Raw genomic sequence first — 15,337 nt, 5'->3', positions numbered from 1 at the left:
GGGGGTGGTGCCAGTGTAGCTGCGGAAGATGGACTGTTCCACATATCCAACGAAGAGGCAGGCATAGCTAGGGCCCATGCGGGTGCACATGGCTACTCCTTTAGTTTGGAGGAAGTGGGAAGATTGGAAGGAGAAGTTGTTAAGAGTGAGGACCAGTTCAGTCAGTTGAAGGAGAGTGTCAGTGGAAGGGTACTGGTTGGTTCGGCGGGAAAGGAAGAAGCGGAAGGCTTTGAGGCCTTCGTGATGGGGGGTGGAGGTGTACAGGGACTGGATGTCCATAGTGAAGATAAGGCGTTGGGGGCCAGGGAAGCAAAAATCATGGAGGGCGTGGGTGGTTTCCCGAATGTAGGTGGGCTGTTCTTGGACTAAGGGGGACAGGACCGTGTCGAGGTATGCAGAGATGAGTTCGGTGGGGCAGAAGCAGGCTGAGACAATGGGTCGGCCGAGGCAGTCAGGTTTGTGGATTCTGGGCAGGAGGTAGAAACGGGCGGTGCGGGGTTGTGGGACTATGAAGTTGGAGGCATTGGATGGGAGATCCCCTGAGGTGATGAGGTTATGGATGGTCCTCCACTTCCCAAACCTCTGCCCTTGAACACCGCCCCTCCAATCGCTACCAGGACAGAACCCCACTAGTCCTCACCTACCACCCCATCAACCTCCAGATACATCGGATCATCCTTCGTCATTTCCGCCACCTCCAAACGGACCCCACCACCAAGGATATATTTCCCTCCCCACCCCTATCAGCATTCCGGAAAGACCACTCCCTCCGCGACTCCCTTGTCAGATCCACACCCCCCACCAACCCAACCTCCACGCCCGGCACCTTCCCCTGCAACCGCAAAAAATGCAAAACTTGTGCCCACACCTCCCCCCTCACTTCCCTCCAAGGCCCCAAGGGATCCTTCAATATCCATCAGAAATTCACCTGCACCTCCACACACATCATTTACTGCATCCGCTGCACCTGATCCCAGGCCACCTACTTGCAGAACGTTTCAGAGAACACCTCTGGGACACCCGCACCAACCAACCCAACCACCCCGTGGCTGAACACATTAACTCCCCCTCCACTCCGCCAAGGATATGCAGGTCCTTGGCCTCCTCCATTGCCAGACCATGGCAACACGACGCCTGGAGGAAGAGCGACTCATCTTCCGCCTGGGAACCCTCCAACCACAAGGGATGAATGCAGATTTCTCCAGCTTCCTCATTTCCCCTCCCCCCACCTTTTCTCAATCCCAACCCTCAGACTCAGCACCGCCTTCTTGACCAGCAATCATCTTCCCGACCTCTCCGCCCCACCCCCACTCTGGCCTATCACCCTCACCTTAACCTCCTTCCACCAATCTCATTCCCAATGCCCCTCCCCCAAGTCCCTCCTCCCTACCTTTTATCATAGCCTGCTTGGCACACCCTCCTCATTCCCGAAGAAGGGCTTATGCCCGAAACATCGATTCTCCTTCTCCTTTGCTGCCTGACCTGCGCTTTTCCAGTAAGACATTTTTAAGCTCTGATCCCCAGCATCTGCAGTCCTCATTTTCTCCTTTCTGACTGTACTCCTCAAAGGAACCATCAATCTCACCATTTTCCAATGCAGCAAAACTGTTCTTGAGTTAGAATGCTCGTCCTTAAGCTCTTGGGTGACCAGATGTAGCACTCACTCAAGGATGTGATCCAGACTGTCAAGAGCATCTAAGATTTCCCATGTACTGCAGGTCATGCATCACATAGGACTGAGCTCCTCTGCCCTAAATTTAAGCCAAGTAGAAAATCTTTCTTTTCCCAAGAAGAAGCCTGAACTCTCCTTAATGCAGTTTTAAAGTGGAAAAAGACAACTTCCCCACTACTGACTAAATAGCATACTGCTTTGTGCTAAATGTCACTTTTGTTATCCTTTTTGAATTCTGACATAGTGAATTTAGGTGATAGTCCACCTGAGCTTGATTTGAGCCTTGCCTTATTTGGGTCTGCTCTCCTAGTCCACTTTACAGTGATTCTGACTGCTGCACACACCTCAGTCTAATTTGATTACTTCAACCTGCAGCATTTTGTTCCATAACAGCACTAATTTAGTTTGTTGTGATCGTTTTTATTAACCTTTTCTACTTGTATCCAGTGCGTCTTCCCCTGTCTTGCTGGATCTCCTCCTTGTCATACAACCATTTCCACAACATGGCTGCTCGTTGACCCTACTGAATCCTTCTCATAAGCAGAAGTGGCCGAAAGAGTAGCTTTAAGCTGCAGAGGGAAGATTACTGCATGATTATCTTAGTTGGGTCATATGACCTCATATCAGACCTGCCATGAAAGAATGTTAAAACAAAACCTTTGATGCTAAACATGATTACTCAATAACTAACCAGTGGTTAGTTCCTCCTCATGATTATCTCTAAATCCCTTCACATTTCAGGAAAGCAGCCAAACAATATAAACTTGGTCTTTTGATGAAGTGTTCTCCTCCTATCCACATGAATTGCATCTGCTCAAATGCCTGAAGAGCTGAATGTTTCTGAAAATTTGATTGTCGTCGTCTTCCATTATCTGGCTCATTTCCTGTTTTAGTAGAATCGTCAAGTCTGGAAATTTTTTGACGACTTTTTGTTACTTATTTCAAAAGCAAAACCTCCACAGAACTTGCTCAGAGTTACTGTGCTGAAAGCGTCTGTTCCAGTCTGAACCACATACATTTCTAGTCTTTCTTAAATATTGTTTTAGTAAGTGCGCTTTACATAGCTGCATTATTCCTTCATTTCTCTTTCATCAATCCTAACCGTAACAGTTTATGATTTGTGAAGGCCAAACATCATCAAAATGTTTTTGTCTCATGATTTATACTATTTAATGAAATATGTGCAAGTTCACAGAATTATGGCTTTGCAGAAAAATCACAAATTTATCTCCTAAACACTGGCAAACATTTCTTGGATCTTTTGTAGCAAAATTGGCATTTTTAATCATCATTGGGCCTGTCTTCATTAGTGTATGAAACGATTTGATTTGCTTGGCAGATTCATTTGTTTTAGGTGTTTTCCCTTTAGACTCTATGCAGAAATGCAGTGTTTCAGAGAGTTCAGTTACAAATGGGTAATGTACTGTCAAAAATGGTAGTTGTTTGTGCACCATTTAATATGAGCAACATAGAAGGGAAAAATAAAACATTGTTTTGTTTACACGTACTCAGGCTCTCCTGCCCTGCCGAACAACATGATGTATTTTGGAAGTTCGCAGGATGACATTGATGAAGTAGAAGAGGATGATGAGTGCGAAGATGTCAAAACACTTCCAAACAATGCTTCATCTTCATGCCATTCAACACCTAGGAAAGGAAAACCACAGGGTAAACAAGTCCTCAATGGTCATGGTAGGTTAATTTAATAACTATTGAAACTAGTAACTGAGGGCTGCATGTCAACCTTGATAGAAGGTCTGCTGCATTGCTATGAGCATTTAATGGAGCCAAGCAAACCATCAACGTTTATCTTTTTAAATTTAGTTTTATTGCCAAAAGAATCTCCCAGCTGTCAAGAGATTATAAAATACATTAGTGTGAAAAGCTGAAATACCAAGTATTCATTTTTCAGAGCTGCATAATATAGAGTACACTTGTACTGAATAAATATCCCTTAATGGATGGAGGAATATAGTGACAGGTGATGTAGAACTTCCTTGTTCGTCTGCTTGCATGTAAATACCTAGTCAGAGTCGACTTAGGGTATTGATTTAGAATTTTATGCAGTCAATGATTCAACCATGCTAATTTGATCCTTGTATAAAATTAATTTCTATTTAATTTTCTTCTGTCCTTGATCAACCGCCTTCTTTTTCATTGCCCTCAAATATATATAAGTCGCACTATTTACATTTCTTGAGCAAGAGGGAAGAGGCTGTGGTATACTGTCCCCTAAGGAATGTTGTTGAACCTTAGCATTGTCCATGGTCAATGTTTTATATTATCCTACAGTGTATGTATGATAACTGTTTATAGTCAAAAGGTGTCCTGGAAAAGCACAGCCAGTCAAGCAGCATCTGAGGAGCCGGAGAGTTGACGTTTCGAGCAAAAGCTCTTCATGAAGAATGTAGGGAGGTCCAAGAGAGCTGAGAGATAAATGAACATTGGGTGGGTGCTGGGGGAAAGGTAGCTGGGGATGCAATAGGTAGATGAAGGTGGGGGTGATGGTGATCGGTCAGAGCGGAGGGTAGAGCAGATATGTGGGAATAAAGGTGGGCAGGTAGGACAGTTCAAGAGGTTGGTACTGAGTTGGAGGGTTGGATCTGGGATAAGGTGGGGGAGGGGAGATGAGGAAACTGGAGAAATCAACATTGATCCCATCTGGTTGGAGGATCTCAAGGCGGAAGATGAGGCATTCTTCCTGCAGGTGTCAGGTGACTACAATCTGGCAGTAGAGGAGGCCCAGGACTTGCATGTTCTTGGCAGAGTGGAAGAGGGAATTGAAGTGGTCAGCCACAGGGAGTTGGGATTGTTTAGTGTGTGAATCCCCAAGATGTTCTCTGAAATGTTCTGCAAGTTGGCATCCTGTCTGAGCAACATGTATGGAGGTGCAGCAAAGTCTCTGCCGCATCTCGAAAGGTCCTTTGGGGCCTTGCATGGAGTTGTAGGAGGAGGTGTGGGAGTAGGTTTTACATGTCACGGTGGCAAGGGAAGGTTTAGTGGGGTCATGCACCTAACAAGGGACTCGCGGAGGGAATGGTCTCTGCAGTGCAGATGGGGATGGAAGTATATTTCTGGTGGTGGGGTCTGTTTGTAGGTGGCGGAAATGGCATAGGATGTTGCATTGTATTTGGAAGGTGAGGATCGGGGATTCTGTCCCTGTTGCTATAGTTGGGGTGGGGTTCAAGGGCAGAGGTGCAAGAAGTGGAGGAGATGTCCTGGAAGGCATCATTGACCACATGAGAGGTGAAATTGCAGTCCTTGAGGGAGGAGGACATCTGGGGTGTTCTGTGGTGGAATTGATCATCCTGGGGGAGCACAGGCGGCGAAGCTGGAAGAGGTGGGAGTAAAGGATAGTGTTTTTACAGGAGGTAGGGTGGGAGGAGGTGTAGTCCAGGTAGCTGTGGGAGTTTGTGGGTTTAAAATAAATGTCCGTGTTGAGTCGGTTGTCAGAAATGGAGATGGAGAGGTCCAGGAAGGGGGCGGATCCTCCAACCAAAGCTGGGTGGCAGGATGAAATGTGAGGAGGATGTTATGAGAATACAGGGTGACTTGGACAGGCGAGGTGAGTGGACGGATGCATGGCAGATGCAGTTTAATGTGGATAAATGTGTGGTTATCCACTTTGGTGGCAAGAACAGGAAGGCAGATTACTATCTAAATAGAGTCAAGTTAGGTAAAGGGGAAGTACAATGAGATCTAGGTGTTCTTGTACATCGGTCAATGAAAGCAAGCATGCAGGTACAGCAGGCAGTGAAGAAAGCTAATGGCATGCTGGCCTTCATAACAAGAGGAGTTGAGTGTAGGAGCAGAGGTCCTTCTGCAGCTGCACAGGGCCCTGGTGAGACCGCATCTGGAGTAGTGTGTGCAGTTTTGGTCTCCAAATTTGAGAAAGGATATTCTGGCTATTGAAGGAATGCAGCGTAGGTTCACGAGGTCAATTCCCGGAGTGGCGGGACTATCATCTTGAAAGATTGGAGTGACTGGGCTTGTATACACTTGAGCTTAGAAGGATGAGAGGTTTGAATGCGACGTATAAGATTATTAAAGGATTGGGCACTCTGGAGGCAGGAAGCATGTTTCTGCTGATGGGTGAGTCCAGAACCAGAGAGCATAGTTTCAAAATAAGGGTTAGGCCATTTAGAACAGCGTTGAGGAGAAATGTTTTTACCCAGAGAGTGGTGGAAATGTGGAATGATCTGCTCCAGAAGTGGAGGTCAAGTCTCTGGATACTTTCAAGAAAGAGATGGATAAAGCTGTTACAGATAGTAGAATCCAGGGTTATGGGGATAAAGCAAGAACAGGATACTTGATCAGCCATGATCATAATGAATGGTGGTGCTGGCTCGATGGGTTGAATGGCCTACTCCTGAATCTATTGTCTATTAATCACACGGGATCCATGTTGATTTCACCAGTTTCCTCCTCTACCCTCCCCCACCTTACCCCAGATCAAACCCTCCAACTTGGCACCACTCTCTTGGACTTCCTACCTGTCCGTTACCTTTCCCACCTATCTGTTCCACCCTCCACTCCGACCTATCATCATCACCCCCACCTTCATCTATCTATCACATTCCCATACTATCTTTCCCCAGCCCCTTCGCACTCCCATTGATCTCTCAGTCCCACTGGGCCTCCCCCACATTCCTGATGAAGAGCTTATGCTCAAAATGTCGACTTGCCTGCTCCTTGGATGCTGCCTGACCTGTGCTTTTCCAGCACCACGGACTTTTTTGACTCTGATCTCTAGCATCTGCAGTGATCACTTTCTCCAATAATTGTTTATAGCTAGGCAATAGCATTTGTTAAAACATGTTTCTTTATTGTATAAGAACTAACCTGTTCAGTAGATAGCCATGATTTTTCACTTGCTTTTATTTGAATATCTGCTAGTTAATCCTCTCCCTTATTCCTCCTCCACTTCTAACGTGCCAGGGAACTGCAGAGTACCCAGCTTCCATGTCAGATTCACTATTAACTTGACCTTAGGCTCAGTGTTCTAGAGATGTTGGTAATCAATCTATACCAAGAATGATGCCATGATAGGCCATGGGGGTGAATGATCAGCCATAAAGTTAGACATGAAGTTATTCACTGAATCTCAAGTAGTTCAAGTGGAAGATTGATATTCCACCCTTGGTGGTGTTTCTTCAAAGTCTTCCTTGTTCCCTGGAAGTCTAGTTCAGAAAATAATCTTCAAGGGCAATGTATTACTGCTCAAGAATTGCCTCACACACATAGTAGATATCTATGTTCATGTCAGCAGGATATTTAGCTCGGATGTTGAGTCCTTGAGCAACTTCATATACTACTACTTATTGAGCTTCCTGAAAACATCGTCCTCAAAGAATTAGATTAGATTAAATAACTTAGTGTGGAAACAGGCCCTTCGGCCCAACAAGTCCACACCGACCCTCTGAAGAGCAACCCACTCAGACCCATTCCCCTACATTTTACATGACCAATTTAGCATGACCAATTCACCTGACCTGCACATTTTTGGACTGTGGGAGGAAACCGGAGCACCCGGAGGAAACCCACGCAGACACTGGGAGAATGTGCAAACTCCACACAGACAGTTGCCTGAGGCGGGAATTGAACCCGGGTCTCTGGCGCTGTGAGGCTGCAGTGCTAACCACTGTGCCGCGAATTTCACCAGCTGACAGTTTTTGGAGCACTCGCACTGACACTACATGAGAAAAGAGCACTTGTCTGAAATTGTTTGCGAACATACGATCAACGAGCAAGAGTAGACGGCTCAACCCTTCAAGCCTGCTCTGTTAACCAGTACGATTGTGGCTGATCTGATTTAACCTCTAGTCTGCATTGCTGCATATTCCAAGTAATCTTTCATTCTGTTGATAATGAAGAATCTCTCCATCTCGGCCTTAAAGATATTAAAAGGTAGGAAAAGTAATGGAAAGGGTACTGAGGGATAGGATTTATGAGTATCTGGAAAGACACTGCTTAGATTAGGGACAGCCAGCACTGATTTTTGAGGGATAGGTCTTGCCTTACAAGTTTTATTGAATTCTTTGAGGAGGTGACGAAGCATGTGGATGAGGGTAGAGCAGTGGATGTAGTGTACATGGATTTTAGTAAGGCATTTGATAAGGTTCCCCATGGTGGGCTTATACGGAAAGTCAGGAGGCATGGGACAGTGGGTGGTTTGGCCAGTTGGATAGAGAACTGGCTAACTGGTCGTAGTCAGAGAGTGGTGGTAGATGGTAAATATTCAGCCTGGAGCCCAGTTACAAGTGGAGTTCAGCAGGGATCAGTTCTGGGTCCTCTGCTGTTTGTAATTTTTATTAATGACTTGGAAGAGGGAGTCGAAGGGTGGGTCAGTAAATTTGCAGACGATACGAAGATTGGTGGAGTTGTGGATAGTGAGGAGGGCTGTTGTCGGCTGCAAAGGGACTTAGATTTGATGCAGAGCTGGGCTGAGGAGTGGCAGATGGAGTTCAACCCTGTCAAGTGTGAGGTTGTCCATTTTGGAAGGATAAATAAGAAGGCGGAATATAGGGTTAATGGTAGGATTCTTAGTAAGGTGGAGGAGCAGAGGGATCTTGGGGTCTATGTTCATAGATCTTTGAAAGTTGCCACTCAGGTGGATAGAGCTTGTAAGAAGGCCTATGGTGTATTAGCATTCATTGGCAGAGGAATTGAATTCAAGAGTCGTGAGGTGATGTTGCAGCTATATAGGACCTTGGTAAGGCCACATTTGGAGTACTGTGTGCAGTTCTGGTCGCCACACTTTAGGAAAGATGTGGAAGCTTTGGAGAGGGTGCAGAGGAGATTTACCAGGATGTTGCCTGGAATGGAGAATAGGTCGTACGAGGATAGATTGAGAGTGCTCGGCCTTTTCTCATTGGAACTGCAAAGGATGAGGGGTGACTTGATAGAGGTTTATAAGATAATCAGGGGAGACTTTTTCCCCGGGTACAGCATTGTGTTACTGGAGTCATAAATTTAAGGTGAAGGGTGGAAGGTATAGGGGGGATGTCAGAGGTAGGTTCTTTACCCAGAGGGTAGTGGGGGCATGGAATACGCTGCCTGTGGGAGTGGCAGAGTCAGAATCATTGGTGACCTTTACGCGGCAATTGGATAGGTACGTGGATAGGTGCTTAAGCTAGGACAAATGTTCGGCACAACATCGTGGGCCGAAGGGCCTGTTCTGTGCTGAATTGTTCTGTGTTCTAAAAATTCTTCATCCATAGCCTTTTAAGGAATGGAGTTCCAAGGATACTCAAACCTCTGAGAGAAAAATGTTTTCTCATCCCTTGTTTCTGGCAGAAATTATGACTGGTTATCCAAGTCAGACCATCACTTATGTACTAAACTTCTACAATGAGCAACAAAAACAAAAATTGCGGGAAAAGCTCAGCAAACCTGACAGCGTTTGTGAAAAGAAAACCGTTAATGTTTTAGATCAGGTGACCTTTCCTCAGAACAATGAGCAATCCATTTCTGGAAGTGTTAGACTGCCTCAACTGAAGCCTTTGAATTGATTGTTAATGTGAAAATTCAACTATACTGCTTCCTCAGCTGTGTGAAAGAACTCCATAAGTTCAATACCAAGTAAAACAAAACATTGACACTACATCCACTAGACTAAATGTCCGTCTGCTACAAACACTTACATACTGTGACTACAATGTGTACAATCTACCGAATGTACTTGTGCGGCATTTCATCTAGATGACTTCAGTAATACTTCCCACATCCATGAACTTCGCCAAATAGAAGGAAAAGTAAGCAAGCGTCATGATCGCTGAGTCAAATGCTAAAATTCAGTGTTTTGTCTTTGCTGCATGAATTTATAATTATTCAAGGAGCTATGTCTCCATTTTCTCAAGGCCAATTAAGAGCAAGGACTAAATAGTATCCTTGGTAACTGGAGCCACGTTCTGACAGCAGATGTAAAAATAAAAGTGGTTGTTTTGCATGGCCATCATCAAACCTACAGATGGAGAGAAGTAAGGACTTTGATTAATTTGGTTTCCAGTTATGAAAGTCTCCACTCTTATGAAAGGCAAACTTACTGGGTCCTGACATTGCGCTGTAGGTGTAACAAGTACTGTCATTGTCTTCAATTGGTACACAGTTGTATTCTTTTTGTCTCTGATCATGCATGTTTTTGTGTTGTGATGTTTTGGACTTAGTTTAATTCTGAAGATTAAAAAACAAACTTCATAATAATTCATTTTTTCACTGAAACCAAAGACTTCAAAAGAAGAAATTAGCTGATAGTGTAGAGTTTGTTGCATTTACTGTCTGGATATACTATATCCAATGGAGCTAACTTACAAATACAAATTCTTTACTGTACAGGTCAAACAGGCATTAGAGAGGCAGCAAGTTGTAATAATTGCCTCTGACACTGGGTAAATGTCACGTCAGTGTGGTTTCAATCCATTGGGCAAGTTTTAGATTTAATTGTTGGCTGTGAAGATTTGAAATGTAGCTAACAACAATGCCATTTAAGAAGAGGGCTGGAGGCAGCAAAAATTGAGAAGAACAGTTTGGATATTTAATCGGTAGGAAGAAAATAGTATAATTTAGCTACATTTCAAATCTTCAAACTGTTGTAGTTTGTAAGGGATTCTGGAAGATCAAAATGAATACATCCTATAACTCTACAGCTAAAATCCTTTCAAAATCCAAGTATGTGTATCACTTAGTCCAGGGTTTTGTTAGCTCTTTGTCTAATTACGTTCTCCAGTGCTACTTCTTTTGTTATAAACATTTTAAACACAGAAAACATTTGAAAAGTTATTGGCCTTCCACTCACTGGCTGAAGTGATCAACTGACACAGTTTCAAGTTTTAAGACTTAAACTGTAACAGACAATTAAAGTAAACATTGGCTAAACGTTTTTTTCTCAGTTAATATAAACTTTAAAATACAGGAAAGAACTTCCCCTCTTACTTCTAACTTTCAAAACACTCGTACAACGATTATACATTACACCGCATTGTCCTAATAACAAACAGCCCAGTTATAACTAGCTTTCAGCGGGTTCGGGTTTTCTTATCTCACTGAATAATAACTTGGTGTGAAATTAAAGTATAAATTTCTGCAGAAACTGAGCAGCATCTGAGAGAAGCAGAGTTCAACTTGACTTTATTGGAATTAACCTGGAATGTCTCCAGGTGTTGTCTTTAGATTTTGTAGCATTTCTAAATTCAGCAGTGCAACCTGTATCTCTGATTCTTCTTCCTGTCTGGCATGAATCTCCCAGATTCCTTAAATGGCAGTGTGTTGCACCTCTTTGACCAGAGACTTCCTCTCTCTCCTGCAGCACTCTTTGGTAGCTCGCAGGGAAAGTTGCAGTTTTTTGTTTGACAACCGCATCAGATACTGTCCTTTTCCTCTCTTGTTCCTGGCTCCTTTTTCTTTGTCTTCTGTATGGAATTCTAATTCAAGTTGTTTAATTTGCAACTGGATCCCTGCCAATGTGATCTATTTTATCAGTATTCAAGTTTTCTTTCTTCAGATTCCAATGCTGAGCCAAAACCTCAACAATTTCCTGCCCGCATTCTTCAAGCCATTTCTAGTTTGCCTGCTGTGGTCTTCAAATTAACCTTTGTAATTGTTGGAACCACTCATAGGCAGATACCATCTTTCGAGAAGCACTTCGGTATTAGACATAGCTATTTAACATTTGCAACGAATATAGCAAAAGTCATTCTGAAGTCGTCATCTTTTAAACTTCAGCAAATCCAGTGTACTTCTGTCTGCCTGTTGTTTTGAAATCTTGCAGAAGCCTCCCAAAATACAATTTTATTAAATCTTTTAATTCGTAGCAGTTTATTCTTCTGATTTCTTTAAATTCCTCTTCTGAACATGACTAAAACAGTGTATCCTTGGTAACATTTCAAACAAATCTCCACTGTACTCTCCTAATAAAACCATAATCACAACAACAGCAGTAGCCCATCAAGTCTGCCACTTGGAGATCATGGATAATATGATAATTTAATAATCCACAATTCCATTTTCCTTCCTTCCTTCTCATATCTAATCATTCCATTACTGATTAAAAATCTTCCTTTCAGCCATGAATATACTTAATGATCCAGCCTCAACATTCCTCTGTGGTAAAGAATCCCCCAAATTCACAACCTTCAGAAGAAATTCCTCCTCATCATGTCTTAAATATGTGACCCCTTACTCTGAGATTGTGCCACCTGTTTCTAGACACTCCCACAAGAGGCAATATGGTTAAAATGCATTTCCCAGAATTGGCCACTGTACTCCAGTATATGGCTATCAGTGGCAAAGCAAACATTTCTTGCCTATCCAAATTGCTCTTGAGAAGTGACGGTGCCTTTTGAACGCTGTAATCCATCTAGGGTAGTTCTGCTTAGTACTTTTTGGAGGAAAGCTCTTGGATTTTAACAAATGCCTATTTTGTCCCAAATCAGAATAGTGTGTGGTTTGCAGGTTCCTACATATCTGTTGTAATGATTCTATGAGGTATTCATGGTTGTGGCTTTGGATGATTTCCTTAAAGGAGCTTTGCTGAATGTTGCAGTGCATCTCATCAGTAATAGAGGCTGATGATGGAGGGAATGAATGTTTTAATGCTGTGATGGAGTACAAATCTAGTGAACTGTTTTGTCTTGGATGGTTTCCTGAGTGTGGCTGTGGAAAGCATTGGAGGCTGTTTTTTGACTATGACTCTTGTGCCTGGATTCCCTAACCATCAGAAACCTACTTCCTGCATTTGCCTTATATAGTCATGTTAGAATTATAGAGGTTTCTATAAGATGGCTTCCCCCTCCCACCCAGTTCTTCTAAACTTCAGTGAATATATTCCAGACTGATCCAGTCTTTTTTTTCATTTGTCAGACCTACCTTTCCAGGAGTCAGTCTGGTAAACCTTCACTGCACTCCCTTCATAAACCAGAACATCCATCCTTACATTAGGAGACCAAGACTGCCTGTGGTACTCCAGGGCCCTGTACAATTGCAGTAAGACATCCGTGCTTCAGTATTAAATCCTCTCACTATGAAGACTTACATTACTTTGTGACTGGTGTACAAGAATACCTAGGTCTCATTGCAACTCTCCCTTTCCCAATCTATCCGTTTTCCCATTTTTGCTACCAACGTGGATAACCTCGCTTTTATCAACGTTATACTTCCCCAATCACTCACCTTGTCCAAATCAGTTGCATCCTCCTCTCAGTTCACCTTGCCACCTAGCTTTATGTCATCTGCAAACTTTGAGATATGACATTTAGTTCCCTTATCTAAATCATTAATGCATATTGTGAATAGTTGGAGTCCAAGCACAGATCTTTTTGGTACTTGACTAGTCCCTGGCTGCCACTGAAAAAATGACCAACTTAAAATTAAATTAGGATTTGTCTGTAATGCTGAGAACCACAGCAGAAGGCCAAGAAGCATCAGTTAATTGGCAATAATGGCTAAAGGGGGCTGTAAATATTTCTATTCTGTCTTTGGAATTGTACGTTGGGCTCTTCTTTCAAGATAGGGAAGTTTGCAGGACATCCTGCTTCAGATAATTATTTAAATGTCCTTAAAATAATTGTATGTGTAGAATCTATTCTGTTGTTTTCTTGACACAGCTCGGTCTATACTTTGCTGCTTCCTTTAATGTAACATGTATGTAAATCCTGTGTTTCTTTGCCATCTAGTTTTTAACTAAACCTAGTGTGGTGTTATAACAAACTCATTTTGGAAATCCATTTGTACAAGGGGAGTCGCAAGTGGATAGTATAGTGAAGCAGGCGTTTGGTATGCTTGCCTTTATTGGCCAGAACATTGAGTATAGGAGTTGGGAGGTCATGTTGCGGTTGTACAGGACATTGGTTAAGCCACTTTTGGAATATTGTGTGCAACTCTGGTCTCTCTCCTATAGGAAAGATGTTGTGAAACTTGAAAGGATTCAGAAAAGATTTACAAGGATGTTGCAAGGGTTGGAGGATTTGAGCTACAGGGAGAGGCTGAATAGGCTGGGGCTGTTTTCCCTGGAGCATTGGAGGCTGAGGGGTGACATTATTGAGAGAGGTTTATAAAATCAAGGGCATGGATAGGGTAAAGAGACAAGATCTTTTCCGTGGGGTGGGGTAGTCCAGAACAGGAGGGCATAGGTTTAGGGTGAGAGGGGAAAGATTTGAAAGGGACCTGAGGGGGTACCTTTTTCATGCAAAGGGTGATGTGTGTATGGATTGAGCTGCCAGAGGGAGTGGTGCAGGCTCGTACAATTACAACATTTAAAAGGCATCTGGATGGATATATGAATAGGAAGGGTTTAGAGGGATGAGGGCCATGTGCTGGCAAATGCGCCTAGATTAATTTAGGACATCTGGTCAGCATGGGTGAGTTGGACCAAAGTGTCTGTTTGTGTGCTATTTACCTCTACGACTCTAATTGTCACACCACTCAATCAATCCATTCTGCATCAAAGAACTCCATTCAAGTTTGTCAGCCTTGATTTGCTTTTAGCACATTGACTTATTTTTTAGCTCATTGTTTTCCATAGTTTTTTTCTGGATTGTTATCCAGATCATTGTTGTGCTGACTAGCATTCAGAGATTTTATCTTTTTATTTTGAGTAAGATCTCGGCATTTTGCAATCTTCTCATTGACTGGCCGTGTAGTATTCAGTGTGGGGTCATCTAAAGTGCAATTGCACAAAAAAGAGCATTGAGACCACCATCAGAACCAAGGACAGTGTAATGAAAGTGTGCAAAATCCAGCTTTTTAATTTTCCCTTTGACAATCTCTTCTAACAAGAGCACAACTCTTGTATCTGTTAACAGAAGTATGCACTAGTTGTTTGTATGTTGACAAAAATAAAATACTGAAGTTGCTGGCAATCAGAAATAACGAAAAAAGGGAAAATCTCATCAGGGCAGATTAGTATCTGTGGAGGGAAAAGGTGATTAACCTGAAACATTAATTCTGTTTCCTTGTTTAGATGCTGGTTCAAGACAGGTAACTTTAACATTATCACATCCTTGGTTTTTGCATTCACATAAGTTGTATTCTGTCCTTTTTTTGCGTCGCATGATAGATATTTGTTATCCTCCAGCATTAATTTGCCTTTAGAAAATATTTGAAAGTGCTTTAGAGGGAGGAGAAAGAAATTAAATAAAGAGGCAGACTATAAACCATTTTGAGCAGATGTCAGGGAACTTGGAAGAATTGTCAACTGAGTGGAGGACTGTAAAGAACTCCAGAAGGACATAGACAGGTTGGTGGAATTGGTAGATGGGTTTTAGTGCAGAGATGTGTGAAGTGATGTATCTTGGTAGCAAGAAAGGACTAGAGTTCTAAGAAGGGCTGCTGGAGAAGGAGGACCTGGGAGCAAATATTGCCACTTGTGGTGCCACATCATAGCAAGAATATGAATTCTTTTGAGTGTGTAGAATTGGTTTGCAAGAATGGTTCCAGTGACCTTGGGTTCTGAAAATAGATTGAGAAAGTTGTTATTGTTCTCCTTGGAGTGAAGTAAGTTAAGATAAGGTCTTTTTGAGGTTTTCAAAATCATGAGTGGGCTGTACAGAGTAGATGGGGAGAAGCTGTTCCAACTTATAAAAGGAACAAAAGCAAGAAGGTGTAGATTTAAAGTGATTGCAAAAGAAGCAAACCTTTTTCACTGAGTAGCGAGTAGTTAGGCTACGGAAT

The 15,337-nt window shown here is 42.9% G+C and overlaps 1 protein-coding gene across 3 annotated transcripts in view; it reads left to right on the top strand.

Moving 5' to 3' along the window:
* The window catches only part of LOC140465027 (protein Jumonji-like), a 449,631-nt gene that overhangs the window by 331,019 nt on the left and 103,275 nt on the right, over nucleotides 1-15,337 (top strand). For all 3 annotated transcript variants that reach the window (XM_072560822.1, XM_072560821.1, XM_072560823.1), the window contains one exon: nucleotides 3,185-3,364. In XM_072560822.1, coding sequence (XP_072416923.1) covers nucleotides 3,185-3,364 — 180 coding nt within the window. The remainder of the gene's footprint in view (nucleotides 1-3,184; nucleotides 3,365-15,337) is intronic.

The sequence above is a fragment of the Chiloscyllium punctatum genome, chromosome 41 (genome assembly GCF_047496795.1).
Source record: "Chiloscyllium punctatum isolate Juve2018m chromosome 41, sChiPun1.3, whole genome shotgun sequence".
Taxonomy (NCBI): domain Eukaryota; kingdom Metazoa; phylum Chordata; class Chondrichthyes; order Orectolobiformes; family Hemiscylliidae; genus Chiloscyllium; species Chiloscyllium punctatum.
This window is presented reverse-complemented; position numbering and strand designations above follow the sequence as displayed.